The sequence below is a fragment of the Hyla sarda genome, chromosome 9, assembly GCF_029499605.1.
Source record: "Hyla sarda isolate aHylSar1 chromosome 9, aHylSar1.hap1, whole genome shotgun sequence".
Classification (NCBI taxonomy): domain Eukaryota; kingdom Metazoa; phylum Chordata; class Amphibia; order Anura; family Hylidae; genus Hyla; species Hyla sarda.
In genome coordinates, this window is record NC_079197.1 from 87,872,845 (window position 1) to 87,885,738 (window position 12,894).

At 40.6% G+C, this 12,894-nt stretch overlaps 1 protein-coding gene across 4 annotated transcripts in view; it reads left to right on the forward strand.

Annotated features, from left to right (window-relative positions):
• LAMP2 (lysosomal associated membrane protein 2) overlaps positions 1-12,894 on the forward strand; it is a 53,326-nt gene that overhangs the window by 25,553 nt on the left and 14,879 nt on the right. For 2 of the 4 annotated variants that reach the window (XM_056540034.1, XM_056540036.1), the window contains exons 4-8: positions 2,133-2,288; positions 2,952-3,163; positions 3,754-3,879; positions 4,032-4,086; positions 4,267-4,434. In XM_056540034.1, the coding sequence (XP_056396009.1) occupies positions 2,133-2,288; positions 2,952-3,163; positions 3,754-3,879; positions 4,032-4,086; positions 4,267-4,434 (717 nt within the window). Of the gene's footprint in view, positions 1-2,132; positions 2,289-2,951; positions 3,164-3,753; positions 3,880-4,031; positions 4,087-4,266; positions 4,435-8,185; positions 8,955-12,894 lie in introns of those variants that run through there. The other 2 variants (XM_056540037.1, XM_056540035.1) reach the window with 2 other exon arrangements.

A 12,894-nucleotide genomic window follows, 5' to 3' on the forward strand; every position in this document is an offset into this window, starting at 1 on the left:
ATTCAGAGGAGGTCCTTGTGCGACAGATGGCTTTTGCTCCATCCTTGGGAAGGAAAGATACCTTCCTGACTCCATATATGACGGTAGGACTAAATCGGCATGCTATCTCTAGAAATCTAACATTCATAATATTATATTTTTCCTGCTAGGTATTCAGTCTCCTCTTGAACTTGCTCATTAACCCCTTAAGGACACATGACGTACTGGAACGTCATGTGTCCACTCCCGATCTATAACGCGGGGCCACGGCGTGGCCCCGCGTCATAGCGGTTCGGGCCCGGCCTCTAACAACGGCCGGGACCCGTGGCTAATAGCGCGCGGCATTGATCGCTGTGCCGCGCGCTATTAACCCTTTAGACGCGGCGTTCAAAGTTGAACGCCGCGTCTAAAGTGAAACCGAAAGCATGCCGGCTAGCTCAGTGGGCTGTTCGGGATAGCCGCGGTGAAATCGCGGCATCCCGAACAGCTGACAGGACAGCGGGAGGGGCCCCTACCTGCCTCCTCGCTGTCCGATCGCCGAATGACTGCTCAGTGCCTGAGATCCAGGCATGAGCAGTCAAGCGGCAGAATCATCGATCACTGGTTTCTTATGAGAAACCAGTGATCAATGTAAAAGATCAGTGTGTGCAGTGTTATAGGTCCCTATGGGACCTATAACACTGCAAAAAAAAAGTGCAAAAAAAAAAGTGAATAAACATCATTTAACCCCTTCCCTATTAAAAGTTTGAATCACCCCCCTTTTCCCATAAAAGAAAAAACACAGTGTAAATAAAAATAAAAATAAACATAAATGGTATCGCCGCGTGCGGAAATGTCCGAATTATAAAAATATATCGTTAATTAAACCGCACGGTCAATGGCGTGCGCGCAAAAAAATTCCAAAGCCCAAAATAGTGCATTTTTGGTCACTTTTTATATCATGAAAAAATGAATAAAAAGCGATCAATAAGTCCTATCAATGCAAAAATGGTACCGTTAAAAACTTCAGATCACGGCGCAAAAAATGAGCCCTCATACCGCCCCATACACCGAAAAATAAAAAAGTTATAGGGGTCAGAAGATGACAATTTTAAACGTATTAATTTTCCTGCATGTAGTTATGATTTTTTCCAGAAGTCCGACAAAATCAAACCTATATAAGTAGGGTATCACTTTAATCGTATGGACCTACAGAATACATATCAGGTGTCATTTTTACCGAAAAATGTACTACGTAGAAACGGAAGCCCCCAAAAGTTACAAAACAGCGTTTTTTTTTAAATTTTGTCGCACAATGATTTTTTTTCCCGCTTCACCATAGATTTTTGGGCAAAATGACTGACGTCATTACAAAGTAGAATTGGTGGCGCAAAAAATAAGCCATCATATGGATTTTTAGGTGTAAATTTGAAAGAGTTATGATTTTTTAAAGGCAAGGAGCAAAAAACGAAAATGCAAAAACGGAAAAACCTCCGGTCCTTAAGGGGTTAAGCCATTGCAAAATGGTAGAGAATTCCATAATCTCACTGCTCTTACAGTGAAGAATCTCCACCTGTGATGGTTAAGTTACCATGGTTAAAGGTCTAGGTATAAGATCTCTGTACTGTAACACATGACCAGGACAGGTTTTATCCACTAGAATTGATGCAGAAATATTTTGAAGTTACACAATGGATGCAATTTTGTAGTCTGTATACAGTAAGCTGTGGTGTCTAGCAGAGCAAGCAATAGGAGCTTATACAGGCTGGTAGTGTTGCTACAGAAATAAAAATAGAATACATTCTAACTTGCAATTGATAAAATAAAGTGGCATGAACTTTTCCCATTCCCATTGAACTTTTCAGTTCCATGTATCTTTCTTTTGTTTTTATTTTTTTTTAAGTACTGGCACTTTCCTGCCAATTGATTACATTTCGATACTGCTATGTAGTCAGTTTCAAAGTGAACTAAAGCTTATGTTCAGATATTGGCAGGTCAACGCGGAGTGATTTTTGTAGAGGCATATCTGCCTGCCGCATTTTTTATTCATGTACCATATATGCCCTCTAGTGCCAGATTTGTGTAGTATGTCTGCAGGCTGCCATCATTACAAAATGCTAACTCATCATGTGGAGCAATAAACAAAACCAGCTGACTACTTCATTCTATTCCAGGGGTCTTTAATACTGTGAGGTCTATTGGCGAATCAGTACCAATAAATGAAACCTACATATGTTTACATGAAGAAGTGTTAAGTACGGAGAATGTCACACAAGTCTACTGGAATGTTTCCCTGCTAGCATATGCCCAGGATGTTTCCTTAACGAAAGGTAAAGGAACGGTCTATTTAATGTTAAAGCGAACCAATCAGCATATTTTAGCATATATAACGCTTGGCAATGCATTATATATGCTAAAAACATTATCCTCACAATCCCCAGGGGACGTTTGTGCCACCCAGGGATGGTGAAGATATTAAGTTATAAAGTCCCCCGTTACTTGAATCCATCGTATGTTGAGGGATCTGTGCATTAATATAGAAAGTTATACATGCGTGTCCCCGCCGCTCCTATGGGATGACAGGACGGCATGTCCTTCAACATGATGACGACGAAGGAGAGCGACTGTCATGCAGCAGAGCATGAAGAGGATGGTATGGAATGTCGGGGACAGGTGAGTGACACTCACCGGGGCACATTAAACGGCTATCCGGCACCAGCTGAAGCAGTCTGTGCTGCCGCAGAGCCGTTTATGCGATGGCCCAGACATATAAAAGCATCGTATGTTGATGCTGCCTTCAACATACGATGGCCTCTAAGAGGCCATCGTATGTTGAAATGATCGTATGTCGGGGCCATCGTAGGTTGGGGGGGGGGTCACTGTATATGCTAAAATATGCTGATAGGTCCACTTTTAAGGCTAACATGAAACCATACATGTATGGATGTAATACCCCTAAATCACAACAAAATATGTTTCTCCCTTTATTTCAGAATTCCATTGCAGTGGAGACACCACACCGACCAAAGCTCCACCTACTTCTGTAGTACCTACAGCCAACACAACTTCAGCCGCTCCAAAACCAACCCCAAAACCTGAGGATAAGCCCAGCACTGGCAACTATAGTGTGCTAAATGGAACAGAGAAATGTTTGCTGGCTTCTATGGGTCTGCAACTTAATACCACTCTGCTTGTTGATGGAAAAGTAAGAATAATTGTCACAAGTCAATTGTCTTGAAATACTGAGCACGTAGATATTAGGTAGCGTTACCTAGTTTGGAACCTATGTGCCTAGCTACAATGTTTTAGTAGCTGATACTTTATATAGAGAAAGTTAGGTTAATTGTGGCTACTGCTGGTTTTTGTGTCATTTCTTCCTACACCTCGAAAAGGGATGGTTTGCACCACAGAATTCTTGTCCATGGGCTCAAGGTTGCATAAGACTGAAATAAAAAGTGGTGCTCATCTGTCTGATCCTCCACTGCCCCTATCCCAACATTGTCTAGCCCTGGCTGAGTAGCTCTTCCATCTTTGTCTCAACATAGAGGAAGCCCCGACTCGCCTGGGATTGGGCATTGTCAGGAGAGATGAGGTGGGGAATTGGGGCAGGTAAGTAAACCTAGCCTGAGCTCAAGGACAAATGGACAGAAATTTTGTAGGGCTAAGCAACCACTTTAAAATGTATTAATACTTTTTTCTTTAGACTAGAGAAAAAAAAATCTATATATCCTTAAGATATTGAATAACTTACCCAGTGTCATCCATACCCTGATCTTTGTATTTCTGTTTCTCTAGAATGTTCGGACTACATTTAATATTGACCCTAACCGCACCATCAGTTCTGGAGACTGTGGTGTCAATACTGCCATTCTGAGGCTCAATGACAGTGGCATTGCTATTGTTGAGCTTTATTTCTCCATTGTAAGTATAGGTCACCTGCCTTATAGTTGTTTTTTTCTTTTCCCCATGCTGTATTTTCCTATTTCATTTGTGTTGTATATCTTACAATGATTTTCTGAGCTGCCCATTTACACCATATCATATCTTTATCTTTTTGATTATTCCATATATAGAAACTGGAGAACTTCTATCTTAAAGAAGTTAATGTCACCATCAGAAATGCTACAGGCAAGTATTTTTTATTTTTTTTATGGATAAAGATGTCTGTCCCTAGAGGCTGCTCTGTCTTGCTTGCTTACTTGTTTCGGTCCAGTCTGAAGTGGCAGGGAGGTTGTTGCCAGGAATAATATTTGTTCTCCACTACCTTGCATCATACATGCCATGTGAGATCTAATTCTTCTGTTACAGAAATGTCTCGCAGAACAAGCACCAACCTGAGCCTGTGGGAAGCGTCAGTAGGAAACTCTTACCTGTGTCACAAAGAGCAGCTCATCAGAGTGTCAGAAGACCTCATCATTAATACTTTTGATGTGAGAGTTCAGCCATTCAATGTTCAAAATGGAACATATGCTACAGGTAAGGACATCTGCCTATACTGTAAACATATACTTCTTTCCTATGGGCTGGGAGTGGATAAACTTGGTAAAATTCAATGAGACATGGTATATTTGTCTACTTGGGCTCTGGTAACTTGAGTCCTGTGTCACTGTACAGTATGCCAATACCTGCAGATACTGCAATAAGGAAAGTTGTACATGGGCTGTGAACTGCCAGTAACGAGCGCCAATCTCTGTGACCAGCACCCGTTTTCTGCTCAATGACAGGGTCAAATCAATCGTTTGGCCCTTTTTAACTTATCACTGTCAGTCAAAGATCACCTGATTACACAGGGCAAAGTGCAGCCAATAGCGATCATTTTAAATGTGACTGGCCGACAAAGTATGTGTTTTCGGTGTCTGGTTTCTGGAGCTTTTACACAGGCCAATTTTCGGTAACAATTGTTGTTTGTTTATTTATTTATTTTTTTGGAACGCTTATTTGCCCGACAATTGGCATGTGTTAAAGGGCCCTAAGATATTCTGCCCCACCACTTGAAGGGTTATTTCTATCTCAACATTTAGGTCTGACAGATGCAGTTTCCACCTTCGGGACCTCCACCTATCTTGAGAAAAGGTTGTGATGGGAATACCCTTTACATACAAAGGATCCAAACAAATAAGCCCAGAAATTAAGCTTTGTGTAATAATGTGATATGACACAGGTGAATATCACTCTTACTGATATTTTTTAGTACTTTATAAGATACCTTCTGTATGGAGAAACTAGTCTCGTGCATTGCTCTGGTGTGATTTTGGCCCATTGTTTCACACAGTCTTCAAATCTTGAAGGTTCCATGGGCCTCTTCTATGGATCATGGTCTTTGTTTCTTGCCATAAATTTTCAAATGTATGTAAGTCAGGTGATTGGCTGGGCCATTTTCTTTCTTTTGAACCATTTGAGAGTTTCCTTGGCTGTGTGTTAAGGTTCATAGTCTTGATGACATGTCCACCATCGTTTCATCTGTGCCATACTGGTAGATAATAGAAGATTTTTGTCGAGAATGTCTCAGTAAATTTGCTCATTCATCCTTCCTTTAGCTATGTGAAGTTTGCCAGTACCATTGTCTTAAAAGCAGCCCCACATCATGTTTCCACCACCAAATTCACAGTTGGTATGGTGTTTGTAGGGTGATGTGCAGGCCATTTCTCTTCTAAACATGGTGTGTATTATGATATTTAAATAGTCCAATTTTGCTCTATTGTGGCCACACTTTGTTCCCTCTGTATTTCACTGTCTTTTTTAAACATTGTGCAGCAAACTTTAAACAAGCTTCAACATGCTTTTTATTCAGCAATGGCGGCTTACATTGTGAGCGTACAGTCCATAGTGGCAGAGTGCATTACTTACTGTTTTCTTTGAGACAACTGTACCTAATTCTAGATCTCTTTAAAGCTCTCCACAAGTGATCCTTGGCTCTTGAACAACTCCTCTGATTATTCTTTTCACTCCTCTGTCAGAAATCTTGCCAGAAGCACCTGGCTAAAATAACTGTCCTTAAACGCTTCCGTATTAGGGCCTTAACAGTCCTCACTGGAAGATTTAGAAGCTTAGAAATGCACCTGTAACAAATGCCATCATTATGTGTGACAGCTTGGCAAGAAGACCTATCTGTAGACCATCAGTTTGGACTGAACAGCTTATAATATTTGTACTGACAAGGGGCTGGATTGCTTTTACTGCTACTGATAGATTTCAGCTGTTTTGGCTTTCCATGCCTTTTTGCACCTTCCTTTCTTCATGTGTTCAATACTTTTTCCCTGTGTCATTTCACATAACGTAATTTCTGAGCTTATTTGTTTTGGTTTCTTTGCATGTATGGATTACCTGAGCTGTTACCAATATCTGCACCTTTGGAAATATAGTAAGAATAATGGTGACGTGCTATTTCACCAGTTGTATATTTCTACAGGTGCTGGATGGCAGATCCACAGAATGGCCTTGTATGAGCTATGGTAGTTCATTATCCACATCTGAATTTACAATAGTGGTCTACTAAACTACTGACTATCTCCCATAACTCTGTTGGTCCTGTGGATCAGCAGGCACATGGCCCAAACATTCAAATGTCCCCATGCTGCTCTTTCAAAAAATCATGCCAGTGTGTCTAAAAAGTATACAGGACGTAACCAAGTGCAACCCATTTATGAAAGGTCAGAAACAATGGCAAGTATCTTTTAAGATTAATCTAGCACACGGCTTATATAGTGGACTAGTAAGGATCTGTTTTTTAGCATATACTATGCATTCAGGGAGGTGTGTACTGTAGACTGATGCTGAGGTAAATCTCCCATAAGCAATGAGTTTTAGCTGGTTACAATAGCGGTCATAAAATGTTTGTCCACTGGAGAACCATCAATTTAAAGGCATTTTCCGTCCGAAAATTAAGGGCGTATTTACAGGATAGGACCTCAATAGTTGATTGGCACAGCTGCGGCATCAAAAATATACAATGAATGGTATCCGTAAGCCCCTGATACATACATACATACATACATACATACATACATACATACATACATACGTACGTAAACTAATAGAAACAATCTACAGAGCCAAGTCTTATGGCTCCTGCACATTATTTAGTTGCTGAGCTGATCAGCTGATCGGTGGGCATGCCATGGTCGGCGCTATTCCAATCATCAGTGGATAGGCCATCAATAGTTTTTGGACAAAAATAAATAAATAAAATTTTGCCCATTTTACCAAATAGTATATGTGATATTTGAGGTTATAAACAGGTACTTTAAAACCACATAAACTGAACATTTTAATTTATAAATCTTTCCTAATTAAAGGGGTATTCCAGGAAAAACCTTTTCTATTAAGATCAACTGGCTCCAGAAAGTTAAACAGACTTGTAAATAACTTCTATAAAAATATCTTAATCCTTCCAATAATTATCAGCTGCTGAAGTTGAGTTGTTCTTTTCTGTCTGGCAACAGTGCTCTCTGCTGACATCTCTGCTTGTCTCAGGAACTGCACAGAGTAGAATAGGTTTGCTATGGGGATTTGCTTCTAAACTGGGCGGTTCCTGAAACAGGTGTCATCAGAGAGCACTTAGACAGAAAAGAACAACTCAACTTCAGCAGTTCATAAGTACTGAAAGGATTAAAAAAAAAAAAATTTATAGACATAATTTACAAATCTGTTTTAACTTTCTGGAGCCAGTTGATATATAAAAAGTTTTTTTTCCTGGATAACCCCTTTTAAGCTTGGGTATGGCTGCTAATTCCTTGTTAGGCTATGTTCACATGGTGGGATGTCCGCATAGAATATTTTCTGGGTGCCAACAGAACATGCCAGCACTAGGAGCGCTCGGAAATGCGCCATCTCCTAGATGGCAGTGCATATCCGTGCGGACTCCGCTGTAAGAATAGATATGTCTATTTGTTCTGCAAACTCAGGAATTAGGATTTCAGCAGCATTGGAAATATCATCGTGTGAACATGGCCTTAATGATGACTGTTTCCTAACCAGGGTCCCTCCAGCTGTTGTGAAACAAGAACTCCTAACATGCTGGGAATTGTAGTTTACAACATCTGGGAGCATCCTGGTTGAGAAACGCTGCACTAGATATATATAAAAAAAAATTTGATAGGTTGATGTGTGTTTTAGGCTATAGTTTTCATTTACTCCTTCCTTTTTATTTCTTTAAATATACTTATATATATATATTTATTTATTTTTAGTTTCACCCATTTTAATTTCTTTTTTCCCCCATTTACAGCTTCTGAATGTTTCATCGACAACGACTCCATTTTAATTCCAATCATAGTTGGCGCTGCCCTTGCAGGCTTAATTGTCATTATTGTGATTGCTTACTTAATTGGTAGAAGAAAAACCTATGCCGGATATCAGACCCTATAATTCTCACCTGCTGCCCTCTGATTTGCACTTTTTGAAGTAGGTGCAAGTTGATCTGCAACATGTGTCTTTCCCACTTTTGACCGTTTCAGGCTGTGACCACCTGCATGGTCTCAGCTATTGTTGAACTACAAGTTCTAGAATGCCTAGCCAGTCTTTGGCTGGTATGTCATTTCAGGATTTGTATCTACATTGGAGATTCAGGTTGTCAGTGTCCATTTACGGTTTGACGAAATGCCCTGCAACTATGAGTATGTCCTCTAATGCTGCTAATATAGAAGGGAACACATTCATTGTTTTTCATAGTCTTGACCTTGTTTAGTTTTGCAACTGCTTATGTTTCATTCCAGATTAAGACACTTCTTAGGGTAAGGCCACACATAGCTGCCATGTAGCAGGTAAAAACTGTGATGACATTCCATTTTCTGCAGGTCAGTGAGTTTTTCGGCTGGCTACGAGCTACACTATTTTGCAGGTATATCTGTGTAGTTTCCAGCTGCTCAGTGTCCACTATGTGTAGCCTTACTCAAATAAAGTCGTGGATGCTACTTAATGGGATGTTCCAGAGTGATTTTTCTCTGTTTAACTGTGCTCAAGTCACAGTTAAATAGAAATGTAAAAAAAAAAGAAAACTATAATTCCCCCCCCCCCCCTTGCTCCTCCACCACGTCCGCTATCTCTGTTAGTCCCACATTGCACTTTATGTCTGTGTCGTGCAAGGACCTTCATACAAGGCTATGTGGGAAGGTCCTTGTAAGACACACACACAAGAAAGTACAGCATGGCAGTAGACTGACAGCGTGCAAGACAGGGAAGCAAGGAGGATAGGTATAGGATTTTTATTTTGTTTGTGTTTTTTTTTTTTTTTATATTTAACTGCACCCTGAACACAGTTTAATAGGAAAAAAAAATCTTCAGAATGCCCCTTTAGGATATGATACCTTTTTAGTAGGGGCATTGACACCACTCAACTGAAGTTTACTAATGTAGAACATCCAAATACAGTATGGTCTCCCACTGCTCTGCTGCCTCCCCAAACATAGGCATGTGCACTATAAAATATGAAGAATGACATCACTCTACACACTAGCACTTGTTGCATCAAAGTCCAGGCTCAAAAATACCTTTAAAGGAGAACTCCAGACCATAAAAATTGTCCCCCATAGTGCCGGCAGTAAAAAAAAAAAAATAAAGATGTACATACCTTCCTCCGCTCCCCCGGGGCCTCTGGTAACCGGCTCCTGTCTCCGCCGCAATCCACTTCCTGGTTGCCAGATGAATCTGCCAATCACCAGCCGCAGCGCAGTCCGACTCGGCCGGCGATAGGCTGAGCGGCAGTGTGACGTTTTTGGCCCCGGCCGCAGGTGCCGGTGTAGTGAAGAATTTTGTTTCCTGAAGCGTTTTCACACTGCTGCTCAGCCTATCGCCAGCCGAGTCGGACTGCGCTGCGGCTGGTGATTGGCTGATTCATCTGGCAACCAGGAAGTGGATTGCGGCGGAGACCGGAGCCGGTTACCAGAGGCCCCGGGGGAGCGGAGGAAGGTATGTACATCTTTATTTTTTACTGCCGGCACTATGGGGGACAATTTTTATGGTCTGGAGTTCTCCTTTAAAGGGAAACCAGGCATCACTTTCTTGCTGCCCGGGTCATCAGGGTGGTGGTCCTTGGCAGTTTCTCCACCAGCCTTGATTGAAATATAGCTATATCTCCTTATTTTGTTATAGAGAGAGTTCAGGCAGAAGCCACTGGGGACTACCTCAATGGCAGGATGGAAGTGATGACAGGTTCTCTTTAAAAATCATGCAGCCAGAATATAGGGGCTTAGTTATTAACAGTCTAAGTCGAACTAGAACCCTGAATATGTTGCTCTCTACAACCACATAAAGTTTTTCCTGAGCAGTTTAAGAATTGAAAACTGAGCTGTGATTTATTGCTATGGACAAAAGGGCAGATTCTTCTGTTAGACCTATTGGGCCCCATTTTTTAACTGTCTAAGGGTAGGGTCACAGGTGTCGTGTTTGCTACTCGTTGACTACATTGGGTAGGAAAATATGCAGCAAAATACGGCACGTGTGACCCTACCCCAAGGGTAGGTATACATGTAGCGTATAAAACCGCATGTTTCACACTGCCAAAAATACGGAACAGATACACAGGTCTCCCCTGCCGCATCCCTGTGTGCGCAGTGAGGCAGGCCCGTGCATCAGTCACACTAGCGGACTGGGCCTGCCTCAAAACCTCACTGTGCACACAAGGCTGTGGCAAGGAAGACCTGTGTGTGTCTGTTCATAGCAAAATACGCTGCGGATTTCCTGCAGTGTGAAATGTGTCGCATATACACTACATGTGACCCTACCTTTTTTAAAAGAAAATCTTTCTTTCCTGCTTAATTATAACGAATTACAGCTCTGCTTTTATTTCCTATACTGTGCTGGAAAAATGTAAGACCATTTTGATAAATCTCCTCCATTGGTTTTTATGGCTGTTTTAAGTAGCATTGTGCTTTGGCAGTTCAAATATAAAGGGGGTGTTTCTTGTCATAATTATATAATTACATAAACATGTATTTTTAATTGTGATTTGTGAGCGTTAACAACACTAAACAAAGTTAGCCTACCCGCTTCCCCCCCAAAGTCTAATCATTTTAATACCTGAACCAGTACATTATTGGTTTACTATAAAACACTCATTTTATGGAATGAATAAGTATCTGTATCTCAGTCTTTAAATGTTGTAAAATTTCCTCTTGGACAGTTGACCATGTGAGGAAAGCAAAACCATGTCACATGACAGCTCACGGATAAATTGACTGCTAAATTTCAAGTGTACTGTAAAGCTGGGCTTCCAAGCTTTCTTCAGATTGGGCATAAAGAGATGCAGGTTCTGTTGCTTAGGCAACCATATGACCCCCTGACAGGTTCCGTGCATGAGTCCTGGGTAACGTATGCTTACCAGCCACAGCAACTGTACCACCTGATGTAGACTTGTTTCTCACCACACTTTATGTAAAGAATGGGCGAGAGCTCAGCCTTACAAGTGCACTTTAAAAGGGTATATTAGTGAAAAAAAATGTTGCTGGTCATCATTAAAAAAAAAAAAAACAAAGCCATACTTGCCTACCCCAGTCCCCAACAGTTACCATTTCACGCTCTTTCAGTCTACTTCCGCTACCCACACTTTCTGCCGACTTCCGGGTTGAGGAGTCAGGGCAGAACCTATCTGAAGAAGCAGTGAATTGCTTAGGAACTGGAAGCGTGTGGAATGGGATCTGCTGGGGGACTGGGGAAGGTAAGTATGGCATATATGTATATAGGAGATGAGGCATTGCTTCAGGTTATATTCACTCATAGCAGATTAGTTGCAATATATTCTGTTCTGCTACTGTCCCATTCATCTAAATAAGGCTTAGTAAAATCTATCCATACACTGCATAAACAATTTCATACAGATGTATAGAACAGATTTTTTTTTTTTTTTCACAAATTGCTGCATGTGAACATACTCTAATAGTTGTGTCCTGTTATTGGTAGACTCCACTCTCTACCTGGTGAACAAAATCATAATGCTTTTTGTTTGTTTTTTGGCATTCTAGCGGCTAGGCTCCCTTTTTTATTATTTCATTGTTCAGTGGATTTTTCTTTACTAACTTTCACATTGGTCAGTCCAAGGGGACAGCTAACAACTGTCAAGTTTTTCTGTAATTACCATATTTAAAAGAAAAAAGACCAATTTCTGTGTGGTTCTGTATTTATAGAAAATTTGTGTATGCAAGATTTTGGTGTGGTTAAACTGATGACATGTATGATTAATAACCATTATAACCAAACAACAATAAAAGAGTGACAAACATCAATGTGGAACATCAATCATTTTAGTATTTTTTGTTTTAATGCATTGAGGAAAGAGCCAGAGGGTTAAATAGGTCCTGTAATCTATATTTTGTGAGGACCAAGTTAGTAGTGATCACAAGTTGGTTCTGGCCATACAGGGATTTGTCCACCTCAAACAGGTGCACATTTACACAGAATGTGCTGTATGTACAATGCCGGCTATACCACAGATGCAAAAGGAAGTTCTATACAGTTTTACATTTCAGGGGCTGCAGGTAATTCTAAATACGGTATATGCACTGTACATCTTTGGAGGGTTTTGGTGGCATTACATGAGCTTGTGGAGCTTGGGTTTTGTTCATCTCTTAAGTATATAAAACCTCATTTGTGAAGGTTTATGAAATGAAAAGACCACCTTAATTTTTTTACTGAATCTGTGGTTCCCACATGGTTCATAACAGTCGTTGGTGCTGTCTGTTTGTTTAGCACTATGACTGAGTTGCTATTAAAGGGGTACTCCCCTGGAATACACTTTTATTTTTTATTTTTTTTTGTATCAACTGGTGCCAGAAAGTTAAACAGATTTGTAAATTACTTCTATTAAAAAAAATCTTAATCCTTCCAGTACTTATCAGCTTCTGTATGCACCACAGGAATCTCTTTTTTTCTTTTTGAATTTCCTTTCTTTCTGACCACAGTGCTCTCTGCTGACACCTCTGTCCATTTTAGGAACTGAGCAAG